Raw genomic sequence first — 17,687 nt, 5'->3', positions numbered from 1 at the left:
TCGTGGCTCGCAGGAGCCGGCTTTCGCAGCGGGACGGCGCTTCGCTGGCCCAAACGGGCCCTTCCCATCCCCCAAACAACTGCTGGCGAGCGCTAATTGAGGCAGAACCGCCCGTTCAGGGGGCGGCGGGTTCGGGGGGGGCCGGGCGGGCGGGGGCGAAGGGGATTTTTCGGGGTTATTTCCGACGGTGCGAGCGCAGCGCGGAAGCGCCCGCGCCCAACGTCTGCTGCTTTTACCCCGACGCAACCGGCGGGTTTCGACACCCCCCCGCGCCCCGCGGGACGTAGAAACAGGAACCGCCGAGCAGAAACAGCGCTCGCAGCGAACCCCCGGGCCGGCCAGAGAGCCCGAATGTTTCTTACGAGAAGAAAATCGAGGGGGGGAGAGGTTAGAAAGAGCCGCGAAGCCGGACGGAAAAAGCTTTTGGCAGCGGCGGCTGCGCGACCGTTTCCCACCGCGCGGTTTCGGATCCCCCCAGCCCTGCCCACACCTGTAAATACCCACATCCAGCGCAAAAACCCCCAATTCCTGGTTTGTTTTTTTTTTTTTTTATCCCAGGTCTAGCAGGGAAGCGCTGCGTTAGGGCATAGAAGGTTTTTCTGACTCGGTTCTTCACCCGGCGCGGGGACACCGTCCCCCTTCCCGCTGCTGGGAGCTGAAATGGCCGCACGGCGCGGGGAGAAACCGGGCAGGAAGGCGCGGAAAAAATTACCAGGGGAAAACCTGAAAATGTATTTAATAACGCAGCGACCGGAACGAACCGCGGGGGAAATCCACGTTCGGCAAAGCAGCGTTTGGTCCAGAGAGATGGAAACACAAAAAAAAAAAAAAAAAAAAAAGGGGGGATAAACCCCCAGAATCCCGGCACGCTCCGCACGGCAGGGCCTCAGCGGCCGCGTCCCGCCGCCCCGCCGGGGTGTCTCTCCACCGGCCCCGTCAGCTCCTTGGCCGCCGCCTCGTCCAGGAGCCAGCGCAGCCGCCCCGAGCGCGGCCGCACGCGCGCCGCGGGGAGCGGATCCTCCTCGTCGCCTTCCAAAATTCGCTGTGGGGAGAGAGGGGGGCTGCTCAGCCGGGCCGGACGCCGCGGCGGCCGCCCGCAGCCGCTCCCTCCTTGAAAATGTTGGGGTTTTTTTGTTAAGAAAAACAACCAGTTTGGGTCCAAACCTTTAAAACGGTGGCTTTGTTCTCCCCCGTAGCCACGAAGACGACCGTCCGCGCGGCGTTCAGCACGGGCAGGGTCAGCGTCACCCGCTCCGCCGGCGGCTTCGGCGAGTCCGTGATGGCGGCGACTATCTTCTCCTTCTCCTGGCGAAGCGAAGGGAACGAAAGAAAAAAAAAAAAAGGTACAAAAAGGGAGAAAAACCAAACACACACAAAAACCCGCCCAAAGCACAGCGATGGCCGCGGGGGTTCGCAGCCCTTCCCCCTCTCCTTTTTCATTGCTCCTGCCCAAAGTTCCCCAAACCCGGAGAAATTAAACCACCCGGGGCCGGACCAACCCCACCAGCTTTTTGGTTTTTCTCCTCCCCCAACAGCTTTTTTTCTCGCCTCATTTTTACCCCTCAAACTACCACCCCCCCACACCTGAACCCGTCCCCGCTGTAAACACGGGGGGGGGGACACACGACACGTCGCGCCCCCCCACGGTCACGCGTGGGACCCACCTGGAGCAGGGCGTGGCCGGGGAAGAGTGAACACGTGTGTCCGTCCGGGCCCACCCCCAGCAGCAGCAAATCGAACTCGGGCACGGCCGGGCCCGGCAGCGCCTGCGGGGACACGGCGGGAGGGCGGGACACGAGCTCCCGTGGGGCCGGGACACGAGCTCCCGTGGGGCCAGGGGATGTGCTCCCGTGGAGCCGGGGGATGTGCTCCCGTGGGGCCCGGGGGATGTGCCCCCGTGGGGCCGGGGGGATGTGCTCCGTGGGGCCGGGGGGATGTGCTCCCGTGGGGCCGGGGGGATGTGCTCCGTGGGGCCGGGGGGATGTGCTCCCGTGGGATGTGCTCCCGTGGGGCCGGGGGGATGTGCTCCGTGGGGCCGGGACACGAGCTCCCATGGGGCCGGGGGGATGTGCTCCCGTGGGGCCGGGGGATGTGCTCCCGTGGGGCCGGGGGGATGTGCTCCCGTGGGGCCGGGGGGATGTGCTCCCGTGGGGCCGCAGATATGCTATGCCGTGGGGTGCGGATATGCTTGGCTGTGGGGCAGGACACGCTCTGCCGTGGGGTGGGAACGCGCTCCCGTGGGGGCCAGAGACACGCTCTTCCGTGGGGCAGGACACGATCTCCCGTGGGGGCTGAGGACACGCTCTGCCGTGGGGGCCGTGGGCACGTTCTTCTGTGGGGCCTGGGGAGGGGCGGGTGCGGGTCACGCTCTCCCGTGGGGGCCAGCGGACACGCTCCCCCGTGGGCCGGTACCTGGCGCAGCTGCGCGGCGTACTCCTCGGCGGCGGCGGCGGGCGGCAGCCCCGGGCGGGGGGCGAGCAGGAGCGGCCCCGGGGCGAGCAGCCGCGGCAGCAGCTGGGCCTGGGGCGAGCGGGGGGTGTCAGGGGGAGGCCCCGGGGCGGGGGGGGGGGTGTCGGGGGGCGGCCCCGGGGCGGGGGGGGGGGTGTCAGGGGGAGGCCCCGGGGCGGGGGGGGGGGTGTCAGGGGGCGGCCCCGGGGCGGGGGGGGGTGTCGGGGGGCGGCCCCGGGGCGGGGGGGGGGGTGTCGGGGGGCGGCCCCGGGGCGGCCCCGCTCACCTCGTAGGCCCCGGCGGTGCTGTCCGGGTGCTCCCGCGGCACCAACCGCTCGTCACAAACGGCGAGGAGCCACCGGGCCGGGCCGGCGGCGGCGGCGGCGGGGGGCAGGTCCCGGGCCAGCAGCCCCACCAGGCTCCCCCCGGACAGCCCCAGCGCGAACCGGGGCCCGGCCGCCGCCGCCCGCTCGGCCACCAGCCCCGCCAGCGCCGGGCCCAGCTCCCGCGGCGACGGGAACACCGACACGGCGGCGGCCATGGCGGCGGAAGTGACGCGCCGCAGGCGTTGCCTGGCAACCCGCGGCCTAGGCCTGCCCCGCCGAGCCGCGGCCTGGCGCAGGGCGGGAGGCGGGAGCGGGCCGACCCCCCCCCCGGGCAGCCGGGCCCGCACCTCCCTCCGCTCCCCGCGCGTCATTAACACGCCACCGAACCCAAGCGAGGTTAAAAATCGGCTAAATTGGTTAAGTCACGTTCAGCGAGGGAGCTGGGAAGCGCCCCCCGCCGCGCGGGGCACAGGTAGCTCCGTGAATAAATATCGCCATCGCCCCCCTCCCCGGGCGGGGAGCGGCTACAAAAATACTCTCTAAGGGGGGTTAATGCGCTCGGCGGGGGAACGGCGCGGGAATCCAGCGCCCGCCCGCCCGTTAGTCATCGGCTTCCTCAAAAAGGCCGAAGCCGCGCGGATCATAAAGCGGCTTTTCCGGCACAAATCCTTTCGTAAAGGCATTCGTCCAGAGGAACGTATCTTCCCAACTTGAGATCCAAAAAATACAAGCGATCCGAGGTTTGGTGGGGGTCGAACCCTTCCCTCTGTAAGCGGGTTTTCTGAATCTTAAATGTACCTTCAAAAAGAGAAAGGGGAAAAAAAAAAAAAAAAAAATTCAAAATACTTTGCAACACAAAGCTTGCTCAAGCGTCGGAGCGAGAAGGAAACATCACGAGTGGCATTTCGTCTCTAATTAATTCAGTTTTGCCTCAGGATTTGAGCAACTCGGAGCTCGTTAAGGGTCCCGAGCGCTCCCGGGGATCCTACAGCAACCTCGCGGCATTTTTACCTCTCCTGAGGCACGGGCTGGTGAAAGGACCCGGTAAAATTCCTGGGAAATCAAAAATTTCCAGAAAATGCAGCAGCTGAGTCGGCTGTTAAACCGCACCGGGAAAGGCAACGGTTCGTGCTCCTGTGTGGACAGGGGGGGCTTTGCTACGGGGCCTGGAACTGGCTGGTTTCTTGTTTTTAACTAAAAATCAGTGGGTTTTACTGGCGGTGCTTCTGCGCCCGCCGCGCTCCGAGCCGGGGAGTTTTTTCACCCCGGAGCGGGTGGAAACGCGTCCAGAGCTCCCCCGGGGATCCGAAGGGTCGCCGATACCTGTGGTGTCAACCTGGGGCAGGAGCCGGAGGAAGACGGGCCGGGCGTAGGGCGGCAGCACCTTCTGCAGCTCCTGGTACAGGACGTTGGGGTTGACTTTGGCCTTGGGGTCCGCGATCGCCGCCATCCCCGCCTTGCCCTCCACCCCTGCAACGAAGAGCAGAAGCCATGGGGGGGGGACACACGTTGGGCAGGCGCCGGCGTTTCCTCCCCGCGGCGAAGGTGCTGAGGAAAATCCAGTTCAATCCCAGAGGCTCCCAGCCCGCTGCCGCTGCGGCCCCTCAACTCGTCCAAATCCTTTTTTTTTCTGCGTCTCCTCAGCCCCCCGCGCCCCGGTCCTGCGCACCCAGGAGCTGCCGCAAGGCTCAGACAAACCTTCCCTTTATCAGCCACGAATACAGATCCCGCCGCCGGCTCGCCGGTCGTTTCTGCGGCTCGGAACCAAAGCGGCAAACTCCGCTGTGGGGCTCTGTCCTAGCTTTTCATTTCTGGGTGCCTCTGCAGGCGGCCGATTTCCGACACCGAGCCGGTAACCTTTCCCTAAACCCTGAGAGCTCCGACGCGGCGTTTTACCTGGTACTTCCACCCCGTACACCGCAACGTCCGTCTGGTTGAGGATGTGACTCAACGTTCCTTCCACCTCGGTGGTAGAGACGTTCTCTCCTCGCCAGCGGAAGGTGTCCCCGCTCCGGTCTTTGAAGTACATGTACCCGAGCTCGTCCATCACCAGCACATCTCCTGGGCGGGGGAGACACCGAAACCCACCTCGGCACTCGCCTGCTGAGCGCGCGGGGTGCCTGAAATCCCCCTGCTCGCTGTCCCGCTCTTCTGCGCGAAAAAAAAAAAACCTCTCCCTCTCTGAAATGTTAATTTTTTTTACTAAAACCAGAGCGGCTCAGGAGCTGCCAACTTCAAAACACTTAACGCCTCTGCTCCTAGAATCAAACGGGTTGGAAAAGACCTTTAAAATCGCACCGACTCCTCGTAAAAAAAATTCCCAGATTTAGGCTTTTCGAGGCCACCTTTGCAGGAAGAACGTCCGCAACCCGCGCCGACGGTACCTGAGAGGTACGCCTGGTCCCCCTTCCGCAGCACGTTGTAAGCGATCTTCTTGGTGGTGGCGCTCTCGCTGACGTAGCCGTCGAAGCGGCGCAGGGGGTCCTGCTGGTTGATCTGACCGACGAGCAGCCCCGGCTCTCCTGCGGGAAACGGGGTCAACGCAAGGTGACGCGGGCGCCTCACGACAAGCCAAACGTCGGGCGCAGGGAGAGATGTTCAGCTGCTGGACTGATCCATCTCAGAAGGACAGAACTGGAAGCGAAAGCCCGTACGCGACACTAAAAACCCCTTAAATCAGCCAGAGCTTATTATTTTTTTTTATTTTTTTTTAAAAGCAAACCACTGCCGTTGGTTTGTCAAGGCTCACCTGGGCGGCAGGGGATACACAGCCCCCCGGAATCCCGGATCAGCTCCATCGTGTCCTCGTTGACCTTCACCAAGCGAATGGGATACACGTTGGGCAAAATCCGACTGTTGAAGCCGCAGGCACCGACCTTCCAAAAGACAGGAAAAAAAAAAAACAAACAAAAAAAACAACCAAACAAACAAAAAACCCCCAAAAGGCTGAAGGGAACAGCTTGGGTTTTGCGTTACCGCTTCCTCTAATCTTTCCCCCCTTCCCATTTAACAGGGAAACAGAAGATTTTTTCCCAAGTTTTTCGCACGTGCCACCCCCAGTGACCAGTTTTGCTCCCGGCCGTCCCCCGCAGGAGGACGGGGAGGGCGCAGAGAAGCCGGCAGAGCTTTTTTTTCCTCCTTTTTGGGCGGCCCTCCCGGCCGCCGCGGGCTCTCGCCCTCCTCACCTTCCCGTCCAGGTTGGCGACGCTGCAGTTGCACTCCGTGGCCCCATAGAACTCCCCGATCTGCTTAATTCGGAAGCGCTTTGTGAACTCCTCCCATATGGTGGGTCTCAAACCATTGCCCACCGCCAGCCGCACGCAGTGGTGGCTTTCTGACTCTCGGACCGGCTGATTCAGAAGATACCTGCAGATTTCCCCGATATACTGAATAATCTGAAGCAGTAAACACAAAAACACAGCTCAGGCTTCGGGCGGCCCTTACAGCGCCCTGGAAAAAGCCGCCCACGAGGCCACAGGCGTCGGCGAACCTCGTGGAACTCGACACGTCGGGCATTTTAACAAACCGCGCGCGGTCGCAAGTTCAAGCTGGGGTTTCTTGGCACGAAAAAATAGGCAAAACTAAAAGTTAGAGCACGGGAGGGACCCCTCAGTGTGAAGAAAGATAAAGAAAAACCCTCGTGCTTTAATGGGGGCACTGAAAGACCTCTAGAAAGACGAGGGGAACGAGTGATTGATCGTAAACTAACAGCTTGGCCCGGAGTGAAGATCCAATTACCAGCTATAAATACTGCTGCTGGGGGAAGGGCAAGACAAACACCCGGGAGGGGAAGGAGCTGCTGAAATTAGAAGGTAACGTTGACACAAACGCAACTAGATGCTTATTGGCCACGAACTGGCACGAGAATTCCTCCCCGGAGATTCCCAGCGCGGATAAATCCTGGCAGAGCTTTGCTGCGACAGTGAGGGACGCAAGGTGGTGTTCCAAAAGCCGGACTCGACGAGCGCGCGAAGAGGAAGCGGGAGATGGACGAGAGACCTTTCCTCAAGTCCCGCGTGCCTAAAGCGGCACCGGCGCTTCGAAGGCGCCGCGGCGCAGGCACCCCGACCCCCGCCACGGGCCGGGCAATTAGCGGGGCCAGCGATAACGAAGCGGTGAACCCGGCGTAAAGGCAGCGGCCGGCAGAGCCCTCACCGTGCATCTGTACTTCGTGCAGTCGTCCCAGAAGCGACTGGCCGAGAACTTCCTCCTGATCACCACGGTGAGGCCGTGGATTAGGCACTGCCCCACTCCCATGATGTTACCTGGAAAACGGGGACCCCGGGGGTGGCTCCGGCCGGCCGGGGAGCGTTCGCTCACACGGCCACGCCAGGGAGCGGGCGGGGGGAGGCCAACGCCTGGCCGGGGAGGAGGAGGAGGAGGAGGAGGAGAAAGAGGAAGGGGAGGAGGAGACTCACCTGCGGAATGGTAGAGGGGGAGGCAGTTGTAGAGGACGTCCTCCGGCCGCATTTTGTAGGCGTAGTAACCAAAGGCAGCGATGCGGTAATACCTGCAAGGACGCGGCGCGCGCCGAGCGAGCGGGACGGGTGACGCTCGGGGTTTCGCGACGCCAAAGGCGCCTCGGGAGGGGAGAGCCCCCCGCGTCCTCACCTGCTGTGCACCACGATGGCAGCCTTGGGCATTCCCGTGGTTCCCGACGTGTAGATATAGAAGAGCCGGTCTGGAAGGGGAAGAGGCGTCAGACAGACTGTTCTCAACCGCCCCAGGAAATCCCCACGGGGTTCGGTTCCCGTTTCGGGGTTCGGTCGCGTTGGAGCGGCCGTGAAACGGGGAGAGCGAAGAGAGTCCGCGCGTCGTCCCCCCCAGCCGACCCGGGAACGAAGGGTTGGCAGAGCCCTGGGGACACGACCTGTCCACACGTGTGCAAGTTGTCCCGGGACTAGACTGGCTCTCCAGGTCAGGCACTAATTCCGAACCCATCGAGAAGAAAGGTGTGCCTGACACTAGGGCAGGTATCTAACTCTGCGATTTAAAAATGTAATTTAAAGGAAAAAACCTCTTAACAGCATCATTCCTCCTGCTGTAAACAAAGTACCAAAGTGGAGTCTCAGGGATCTCTGATGCTCTTAATTGTCTAAAGGACGAAATGCAGCCTGGAGGCCAGTCAGCGTCGCCCTCTCCCGAGTCCCCACCCCACCCAGAGGCGAGGAGAGGTTTTATTTATAGAGGAGTGAGCTGTGGGGAGAGTGACAGGGGCTGTTGAACCCCCAGATCTGCAGGGCCAGCGACGCTCGGGGCCGGTCCCGGCCCACCGGCCGCTTCCCACCCGCGGGAGGGGTGTCCTTGGGGAGGCACCCAGCTCCCTCCCTCGGGTGCCAAAAGTCACCTAAAGCTTGGGAGTCTCAGGCAGTGAGAAACTTAACCCAGAGCACCCTGCAACCAGGATTTTTTTTTTTTTTTTTTTCCTCCTTTCTTCTATTTGTGAGCCCAAACCAGGTTGATTTAATCCCTCCATCTTGCTTAGTTTCCTTGTTTCACTGTCACGTAGCCCAGCTCCCACACACGTCACGTGGAGAAGTAGAAATCGTCGCTAAAATCACCATCCAAGCCTTTGACTGGAATCTGAGTCGGGGGTGACCTCGAGGCGGCGCTCAGGAGAGGATCGAGGTGCCTGGCCTCCGCAGGAACGACACCCGGGCTGTAGTCACCGGAGCAGAATTTGACCATGTTCTTCCCCAACATCCCGTTCACTTCGGATATTGCTGCAAGACAACGCGAGGCGCTTGTGCAACAAACATAACGCTCTAGGCGCCGGCAAAAATAACCCGTGTGACATCTTATCGTGCCCCAAAACCGGAGAGGGACCTGGAGGACTGGGGACTCTTTTGCGATAGTTACGTCACACCCGTCCAGACGACGTCCGCATCGGTGCGGTCGGACCGACCCGCGCCCAGTAAAGGCCCTACCAAAAAAATAACCCGTGGAATTTCCTCTCCCCCGTGCCCACACCATGATCTTCGGATGGTCTCGAATGGTTCCGAGGAGATGATTCGGAATAAAAAACCGCCAGACCTGGCAGTGACCATCGGAGGAGTTCCTCAGAGAAGCCGGGCTGCATTTAAAAACGACATCCACCGAGAAACTTACCCGGTGGCAGAAAGCGCGCCATGAGGCAAAGAGTGTCAACACAAAAAAAAAAAAAGAGAAAAACGGGCCTCGCGGCAGAAAGCCACGCCACTTCTCGGGGAAGCAGGAGGCTCCCGACGCAGCTCTGCCAGATCTGACAGGAGCAAACCAGCGAGCTGAGTGGGGCGCCAGGAAATCGGGGAGGTGCCGGCGGATGAAACCGAGCTCCCCACCGCTCCGCTCCAGGCGCCGCGCTCCGCCTCCGGCGCTCACAGAGCGCTTCAGCCTTTTGCAACCAGATTTACCCCCTCCCCTGGCTTTTCATTCGGCCAGCGGCCTTTCTGGTCTCCCTTGGCTCGATCGCTGCCTCATCCAGGAGCGGCTAAGGCGCGCGGACACCCGAGGGTCTCACCTGCTGACAGCTCCCCTCCGAAGATCACGGCTTTCGCCCCCGAAGTCGTCACGCAGTAAACCAGAGAATCCAAGCGCAGATTGAAGTTGATCAGAGCCGCCTCGATGCCGATTTTTGCCATCCCCAGCCAGAGGCCGACGAATTCAGGGCGGCTCTCCATGAAGATCGCAATGACGTCCCCCAGGCGGAAACCTTGCTGGTAGAAGTAGTTAGCCACGGCGTTGGAGTACTCATCCAGCCTCCTGAAGGTCCACTGCTCGCCGGTGGCTTCGTAAATCAGGGCCACTTTCTCGGGGTGCCTGCGGACCACGTCCTGGAACATCTTGGGGACGGTGCTTTTGGCTTTTTGGTGCCTTCGCAAATTGTACTTGACTCGTAACAGCACCAAGAGGCCGCTGCAGCAAAGAAAGAGCACGACAACTTCATTTCCAGCAGAATTTCTGAACTGGGAGGGATGCGGGCAGGACGCGCGTAACCCGCACGAGCGTCCCACCGGCAGCCCGCTGTCGCGTTCCCCTGCAACTGGGGTTTTTATTCAGTGCTGCTCTACGGAAGATGACAACTGTTTTACACAATCGGGCAAGTAAAGAGCGTGCAGCCGCTGGTCTGGTACTTGCCACGCTATAAGACACAGAGAATCCATCTTCACAGCGATACAGATTCAAACAAGCCCACTGGAAATATTAAAGAGGGTAAATTACATTTTTTAATGGAGCCTACCACCCTATTAAAAAAAAAAAAAAAAAAAAAGGACTTGGCAACCGTTGCTTTCACCTAGAAACGAAGCAAACGTACTTCACACGAGGAGCGTTTCTCGCCAGGACAGTTTGCAGCGTCTTCGGGCTATTTTGTGCAGTTTGACCCCCCAGGATCCCAAAGTCTTTAAGCGACAAAGACAGCCTGACCCTTTGAAAACAACACGTGGCCTCAGCTTCAAAAAAACGAAGCCAAAGGCTTCCCCTTTCACCCACAAAACGGGAGAACCGCCGGCGCGTCGCTCGCAGGCGCGTTTTCCTGTGAGGCAGTGTCGGGCGCAGTCCGGGGACGACAGGAAGCGAGGCTGGCTAATTACTGCCAGGCAGAAGCGTTAGATTTTAATAAGAATAGTTCTTGGATGGCAAGCTCCTTCAGAGGTGGTGGGGCCTTATCAAGAAAAGAACTGCTGCCTCTGTGGATATGTGATACCGCAAAGAGCAACTGCTCGATAGAAACGAACCAGTCTGCTCTCATGGGGCTTTTTTTTTTTTTTTTCCTTCTTCAGTAATTTACATAATCGTTTTAAGTCTCCAAGGCAGCAGCTGCGAGTCAAACCTCGACGCGGCTGAAGCCGGATGGCAGCAGAAGTTGTTGTCTGAACTTCAACTGTCTCATGATGCCCTGGAAGAAGCTATCTTTAGGGGCGCGCTGGCTCCCTGGCTTTGGCGACCGGTGCTAATTTATTAAAGCACGCTGCGGCAGCGCTGCCACCAAAACGAGGGCGGCAGGTCTGGGTGAACGTCACGGATCTCGTTTCCTGCCCGGAGGGAGGGAGATGGAGGCGGTATTTTTCCACCATTAAAATCAGAAATTGCTGTGCCGCCAGGGTTTGGAAGAATCCCCAGCAACGCCAAAGGTTATTTAATATTAGCACTCCGGGAGCCCGGTAACGGGCGCGGGGGGGAAGGGAGCGCTTCAGAAACAAGCTGCTGGCAACGGTGGGGCCGCGCTGGGCTTTCACCGGGACCTTACGCCGCGCCGTGCCAAGCACAGAACAGAGGAGCCTTTTCAGGGCTGAGCTGCGCTTTCCAGATACTTAAAGGGTTTTATTCTGCCCGGTTTATTTTCTGCTGTTATTCCCAGCTTTGCCAGGCAGCGGGGAGGAAGCAGCTCGTCCAGGCGCGGCGAAGCTGGCGGCCGCAGGGGCTCCAAATTAAACCCTTTGCGAGAAAAGCAGATCCTCGCCGCGGCCCGAGATGCGACGGCGGCGACGGGCCCCCCGGGAGATGGGGAAGCTGCCGGAGACTCACGGCAAGCCCCTCGCTCAGCCTCCCGGTGTGCTGGGGGCTCTACCCTCTCCTGAAGCTCGGGGGGGGGGGTGTGTGTGTGTGTGTGGCGGCTGGTGTCACCCCACGGGTGACCCGTGGCGAGCACCCCACGCCCCTGGGCTCGCTCCCTCGGGGGCTGAGCCTTCCCCAGCTCCGTTCAAACGCGGCGTGGGTCAGGTTTAAAGGCGGCGAATGCAGCTTAGCAAAGGCCCTCAACCCTTCACGCGTGGGGCTGGGGGCAGCTGCGGGGGGGGGGGGTGTCCTGGGAGGAGCCGGAGGGACCCCGGGAGAAGCCTGGGAGGGTCCCGGGGAGGCCGGAGGGACCCCGGGGGAAAGCCGAGAGAGGTCGGGGGGGTCCCAGGGAGGCCGGCCGGGTCCCGAGAGAAGCCCGAGGGACCCCGGGGGGGGCCGGAGGGACCCCGGGGGGGGCCGGAGGACCCGGGGGGGGCCCGGGAGCGGCACTTACAAGAGGTCCCGCGGCGCCGTCCGGAAGAGCAGCCGCAGCAGCCGCCATCCCCCGCTGCCCAGGCAGACGCCGAGCGTCGCGGCCAAGCTCCAGGACCAGGGGGCGCCGAGGAAGCGCAGCAGCCCCAGGGAGCCGAGGGAGGCGGCGCAGACCCCCGCGGGGCGCATGCTGCGGGGGGCCGGGGGGGGTCTGGGGGCTGCGGGGGGGTCTGGGGGCTGCGGGGGGGTCTGGGGGCTGCGGGGCTCCCCCGGCCCCGACACCCGAGCGGCGCCGGCAGCTCCCGCTCCCGCCGCGGCCGCCGCCTCGGGCTCGGGCCCGCCCCCCCGGGAGGCGGGGACTGCGCGAAAGGCGAGAGGCGATTGGGCGAGGGTGAGGCTGCCGGGCTCGGATTGGGCGAGGCGGAGGGGCGCGGGGAGCGGGGGTGTCTCTGCCCGCCCCGGGAGCCGCCGCGCGTGTGCGTGCCGGCACCGCCCACGTTACCCCGGGACCGGGACCGGCGCTGCGACGGACACGAACACTCGGGGACCGCACGGGCCGGAACGCGAACACCCGGGGATACCCGGCCCCGAGACACGAACACCCGGGGACCCCACGGCCCCGGGACACGAACACGCGGGGACCCCATGGCCCCAGGACACGAACACCCGGGGACCCCACGGACCCGGGACACGAACACCCAGGGACCCCACGGCCCCGGGACATGAACACCCGGGGACCCCCAGCCCCAGGACCCACACAACCACCGTGTTCCCACAGCTCCCCCCGCACACCCAACTCTCCACGGCACCGGCACCACTCAGGACCGACATCCCCGTGTTCCCACGGCCCGGGACCGGCACTACCCACATTTCCCCCCCCCTCCCCACTCGGGACCGGCACCGCCCCCAGGCACCGCCCTCTCTGTTTAAGCCGATTACCGGATGCTCCAGGGACTCCGGGATCGTGGACGGCCGGGACCGGCGGCAGCCGCGGAGCTGGGGGGATCAGTCGGGGATCCGGGGGGATCCAGGGGGATCCGCGGGGATCCGCGGGGATCCAGGGGGGTCCGATCCGTTGGGGATCCGCGGGGATCCGTCGGGGATCCGCGGGGATCTGCGGGGATCCGTCGGGGATCCAGGGGGGTCCGATCTGTCGGGGATCCAGGGGGATCCGCGGGGATCCGGGGGGATCCGCAGCCCGATCCCGGCGGTTCGCAGCCCTTGGCCGCCCATGGCCGCCCTCTTCGCCGGGAAGATCCTGGTGGCCAACCGGGGACGGGACGAGGTGGAAACGGAGCGGGAGCTGGGCCGGGCGCTGGAGAACAAGGTGCTGCTGCTCTACTTCGGGTCGGGGCAGTGCCCGCGGTGCCGGCAGTTCTCCCCGCTCCTCAAGGATTTCTTCGTGCGGTTGACCGACGAGTTTTACGTGGAACGAGCCGCCCAGCTGGTGCTGGTGTACGCGTCCCGCGACGAGAGCCGGCGGCAGCAGAGCGCGTTCCTGAGGAGCATGCCGAAGCGCTGGCTGGCCCTGCCCTTCGGGGACACCTTCCAAAGGTAGCGGGGGGCACCCCACGCCGCAGCGGCCCCCCCGGCACCTCCAGAGAGTCCCAGAGACGGGAGGTCCGATATCCCGAGAGTCAGAGAGTCAGACAGAGAGATAGTCAGGTAGTCAGGTATTTAGACAGTCAGATATTCTGATACTCCAATATTTATAGAGTCAGATATTTAGATAGTCAGTCAGTCAGATATTCAGATATTTAGATATTCAGATAGTCAGATATTCAGGTATTTAGACAGATATTCTGATATTCCAATATTTATAGAGTCAGATATTTAGATATTCAGATACTTAGATGTTCAGTCAGATATTCCGATATTTCTGTATTCAGATAGTCGGATATTCATATAGTTTGATAATCAGATAGCCTGATAGTCAGGTATTTAGATATACAGAGTCAGATATTCAGATAGTCTGATAATCAGATAGTCCGTGTGTCAGATATTCAGATATTTAGATAATCAGATATCCAGATGATCAGATATTTAGGTGCACGGACATTTGGGTATTTTCCAGATGTTTTCCCTCACATTCGATCCCCGCTGCAGCAGTCAGTGTGGTGCGTTAATGGATAAAAAACCCAGGAAAGCTCTTTGGCCGCGTCGATTTATAAAGCAAAAATATTGCCTCTTCCTTCCATCTCGCTTTTTGCCGCTATCTTGGTATTCCGATTTCATAACGCACTATTTATAACGCTCAAAGACGCGTCAGCCGGCGCGCCGCAGCGCTTGAGGGGCGCCTGCAGCCGGGCGGATTGGGGGCACTTGCGCATTTACCGTAACCTCATTAGTGACAGAACGACCTGCAATTAATACCGAGAATTACTCCCGGCCCCTTTTGCGGGAGCACGTGAAAATTTCAAACGTCCTGCTGCTGTTTCACCGCTGCTGGTGTGAACCAGGTCCCAGCAGCCGTCCCGCACGCCCAAACCCCCCTCCCCCTTTTTCCAGCCCCGCAGAGATCCGCATCGGGCTCTAATTAGCAGCGACGGCCAAACGAGCTCCGTCCGTACGAGGACAGCCGCAGGAATCCTACGGGACGGTGGGGGTGAGGAGCGGCGAGGCCGAGGAGCGCTACCCCCCTTCCCAATCTGAGGTTTTTTTCGCCCGTTTTGCCTTGCAGGGAGCTGGAGCTGCGGTTTGCCGTGTCCGAGGTGCCGGCCGTGGTGGTGCTGAAGCCGAACGGGGAGGTCATCGTGGGAAACGCCGTGGAAGAGATCCGGCGCGTGGGTCCCGCTTGCTTCCGGAACTGGCAGGAGGCGGCCGAGCTGGTGGACCGAAATTTTCTCTTGGCGGAGGATTTTGAGGACTGGACGACGAGAAGCATCACCGACCCCATCCGCCGCCTCAAGTACCGGCTGGACAAGAAGACGGGGGCGGAGAACGAGGAAAGGAAAGAGGAAGGTGAAGAGGCCCCGTAGGGGCTCAGGGGGCTGACACTCCAGAACAGCAACGTCCGGCCGTGTCGTAGAAATCCACTAAAATCACGTTAGTTTTCCAAAAGGTGAACTGTTTGAAATCAGACGTGCTCTGCTCCCACCCACGGCTTTCCCTGTCTGGAAAAGTGGTCAGCGTAATGAAACAATTCCAACCCTGACTGAATGGCGTTTCCTTTTTATCACCCTAGGACCTAGTGTAAGAGAAACCTCCCAGTGGCACCTTTGTCATTTATTTACCAAAAAAAGTGAGAAGAAAAGTAACTGCTGGAGACCAGCGTTCAGTGACTGACTCGCTAAACAGTCTTAAAAATGGGAATGGCATTAAAACACCCTGTGGCCTGGCCGGGCGCTGCTCCGGAGGCTCGGAGACAGGAACGCCATCCCCACGAGAAGCCCGTGAAGGGTTTTTTTAGGAGACGGGCACCCACGCGCCAAGCGAGCAAGCCGCGAGCAACCTCCCACGTCGCCGCTCACGTTACGCTGCTGAAAATCTACATTTGGGACAAATCCCGCGGAGGGGCAGGCGGCTTCATGGGCGGAATGACGGCGCGCAGCAGCTGCCGCCGCGGCCTGCTCCGCCGAGCGCGAGCCGCCCCGCGTTATCTGCTCGTCGCGGTTGCCACCTGCTGCTGCCGACGGCAGCGATCCGCCGGGAAGCCGAGTCCCAGCCCGGGTGGAAAATCTGCTAAACCTACCACAGCTTGGAAACCTGCCGGAGCTCCGGAACACCGCTCGGCTCCGTCCTTCCGAATGCAACAGATTCGTAGGCAGCCGACGCCGAACGGCTGAGAGGGAAGGGCGCTCGGCGGCCCAAAATCTCATTTATGGAGCCCGCAGGGAATCCTGCTGCACACACGCCCTGCTTCCTGCAACCCAGGGGTCTGGAAAGCAGGAGAAGGGGGAAGAGGACCCTTCATTTGCTCTTTACCGGTCCCCCTGACCTCCACTGCACCACTGGGGGGGAGGGAGGGATTTCTAAAAGCTTTGCTGGATCCGGGAAGGAAAAGCGCCTGTTGAAGACAGACAGAGAGGCCGTGCAGGGCCGGCTTGTTCGACTTGTTTTCTCACTTAATCCTCCCTCTCTTCACCCAGCAAGTTTGACGGGGAAGGAGGAGAAGTCCTATAAAATAAACGGTTGGGAGGGACTCTGCTTGAGGCAGGACAAGAAGGGATGCTCTGTGGTGTTCAGACCAGACACTGCGTGAAAAGGCACAAAAAACCCCCAAAAGTGCTTTCAGGCGACGCACCTGCTGGAGGAGCGAAGCTGTGCTGGCTGATGGTCGCTAGCGACACGGGATTTCATTTACCGTGGGCAACTTCCAGCAGTCAGTAGGCCTGTATTTAAAAAAGGAGTTATAAATCGCAAATTAGGAACCTGGGGCAGTGGGAGGGAGGCAAAGGGCAACATTTCGCCTGTTATTAACTGGCAGTCAGGTGCTTCTTCTCGTCCACATGGAACTTTGATGTCAATAAAAGGACATTCTCCGCCTGAATTTACGGAAAGTTCAATAATATTAAACATGGACTTTTACCAGCCCTACCCCTTTTTTTTTTAACCGTCATATTTCCCTCTGTTCGAAACCAAAGTCGCCCTTTCCTCGGTGGTTGTGGGAAGGAACAACAAGCCGAGGAAGGGACACGGAGCAATAGCGGGAAGTGAATCTGCCAGCACTGCTGTGCCGACATCGTCGCCGCCACAAAGAAAATCGACCGCTCTAGTTCCTCGCCTTCACTTTCTGGGTTATTTTTTCCCCCGGTAAAAGCAGCCGTAATGCTTAGGAGTGTGCTTGAGACAAAAGCGGGCGATGGGGCCGCTCTTTATCTTCTAATAAAGCTTTGCACTACTTGGGAAGCCAAGAAAGCGAAACGGGCAGGCAGGCAGGCGCCCGGGCGCGAGCGCGGAGCGGCAAAATCCTACAGAGCAGCCACAAACTTTATTTGTCCATCCCCTGTTCCATCAGGGGTGAAAATCCTCCCGAGGGATGCGCTGCACAGCGCCCTGGAGACGTTTAGCCCTGCTTTCACCCCTGAGGTTTATTCTTTATTTCTACAGGTCACAGAACAAAGGGCCTTTGAAGGCTCAGCGCAGTATCTAAGCTCCCTTTAGCGCAAATAATCAATTTCTGAGATATTTACTTTTCCAAACATGCTACCTTACAGTTGCACAATTCTTGCTTTTCCTTTTTCCCTACGTCACACGATCTCTTTACAAAGGGCCTTGCTGCTCTGTAAAAATGAAAAATATACTGATGCACGTGGAATCACAGAGACGCTTCCCAAGTTTCAGACAGCACAGAGTTAATGAAAGCCAGGTAGGAGGATGGCTCTGATCCCCTAGATAGCCTGGGAAGTGAGTAATTTCACAACTCCCAAGAGGAATGCGGAAAATCCCCACAGCCTGACACCTGTCTGAGGTTGCAGACTCATCCCACGCAGACGGCACGGAGCGTCGCTCCCCGCAGCAGAGGCACGGGGCAGCCCGGCGGAGATCGGGAGCCCGACCGCACCGGGCCACCGGCAACGGCTCGATTCTCTGGTTTCACCAGCAAATACCAAGATGACGCGGTATTTTGGATAAACCGAGCGATTTCTCAGGAGAAGTGATGGCTTTTTCCTCGTCTGTGTTTTAGCTGAGGTAGGACAATGAGGGAGATGGAAGACACTCTCTACACCTCGCCTAGACCAACGTTTTTACTTGCAGATAATGTTGTGGTAAATAAGAGAGACCGATACGGAAACGCAGCGCTATTGCATATGGATATTCGGGGCTTGTTTTTGCTATCCAAGCCTTGCTAAGAAACAGTTTCCTAAACCTGGGGTTCCATTTGCTGGAAAGGGTGTAAAGAAACCTGATAATTAAAACTTGCTTCAGCCATTTCTCAGAAAATACCGGTTGCTACTCTACTGAATTAGAAAATGAATAAATGCTGAGAGCATACGAATTCATCCT

General features: G+C 60.1%; 3 protein-coding genes across 6 annotated transcripts; 1 reads left to right on the top strand and 2 right to left on the bottom strand.

Moving 5' to 3' along the window:
* Window positions 1-719: 719 nt before the first annotated feature.
* PGLS (6-phosphogluconolactonase) lies at window positions 720-3,145 on the bottom strand. Of its 3 annotated transcripts, XM_042802876.1 has the most exons (5): window positions 2,735-3,145; window positions 2,413-2,520; window positions 1,665-1,766; window positions 1,165-1,305; window positions 720-1,042 (listed from the first exon to the last, which is right to left on the bottom strand). In XM_042802876.1, the coding sequence occupies exons 1-5, from the start codon at window positions 3,143-3,145 to the stop codon at window positions 887-889; spliced, it is 918 nt and encodes a 305-aa protein (XP_042658810.1). In that variant the 3' UTR covers window positions 720-886. The 3 variants fall into 3 exon arrangements, with proteins under 3 accessions (XP_042658810.1, XP_042658811.1, XP_042658812.1); XM_042802877.1 differs by lacking the exon at window positions 1,665-1,766; XM_042802878.1 differs by lacking the exon at window positions 2,413-2,520.
* A 22-nt stretch (window positions 3,146-3,167) lies between these two features.
* Window positions 3,168-12,493, bottom strand: SLC27A1 (solute carrier family 27 member 1). Of its 2 annotated transcripts, none has more exons than XM_042802874.1 (12): window positions 11,764-12,490; window positions 9,274-9,668; window positions 8,336-8,497; window positions 7,386-7,455; window positions 7,193-7,284; window positions 6,930-7,039; window positions 5,960-6,169; window positions 5,524-5,650; window positions 5,159-5,296; window positions 4,671-4,835; window positions 4,098-4,244; window positions 3,168-3,572 (listed from the first exon to the last, which is right to left on the bottom strand). In XM_042802874.1, exons 1-12 carry the CDS (start codon window positions 11,928-11,930, stop codon window positions 3,415-3,417), a joined length of 1,941 nt encoding a protein of 646 aa, XP_042658808.1. In that variant the 5' UTR covers window positions 11,931-12,490; the 3' UTR covers window positions 3,168-3,414. The 2 variants fall into 2 exon arrangements, with proteins under 2 accessions (XP_042658808.1, XP_042658809.1); XM_042802875.1 differs by having other exon boundaries at window positions 3,460-3,572; window positions 5,524-5,654; window positions 11,764-12,493.
* A 193-nt stretch (window positions 12,494-12,686) lies between these two features.
* NXNL1 (nucleoredoxin like 1) lies at window positions 12,687-17,642 on the top strand. Its single transcript, XM_042802879.1, has 3 exons — window positions 12,687-12,761; window positions 12,902-13,295; window positions 14,422-17,642. The coding sequence occupies exons 2-3, from the start codon at window positions 12,973-12,975 to the stop codon at window positions 14,717-14,719; spliced, it is 621 nt and encodes a 206-aa protein (XP_042658813.1). The 5' UTR covers window positions 12,687-12,761; window positions 12,902-12,972; the 3' UTR covers window positions 14,720-17,642.
* The last annotated feature ends 45 nt before the right edge of the window (window positions 17,643-17,687 follow it).

Source organism: Tyto alba, unplaced genomic scaffold, assembly GCF_018691265.1.
Source record: "Tyto alba isolate M040663 unplaced genomic scaffold, T.alba_DEE_v4.0 Super-Scaffold_4, whole genome shotgun sequence".
NCBI classification, from domain to species: domain Eukaryota; kingdom Metazoa; phylum Chordata; class Aves; order Strigiformes; family Tytonidae; genus Tyto; species Tyto alba.
Note: the sequence above shows the minus strand (reverse complement) of the source record. Positions and strands in the feature narration are given on the sequence as shown.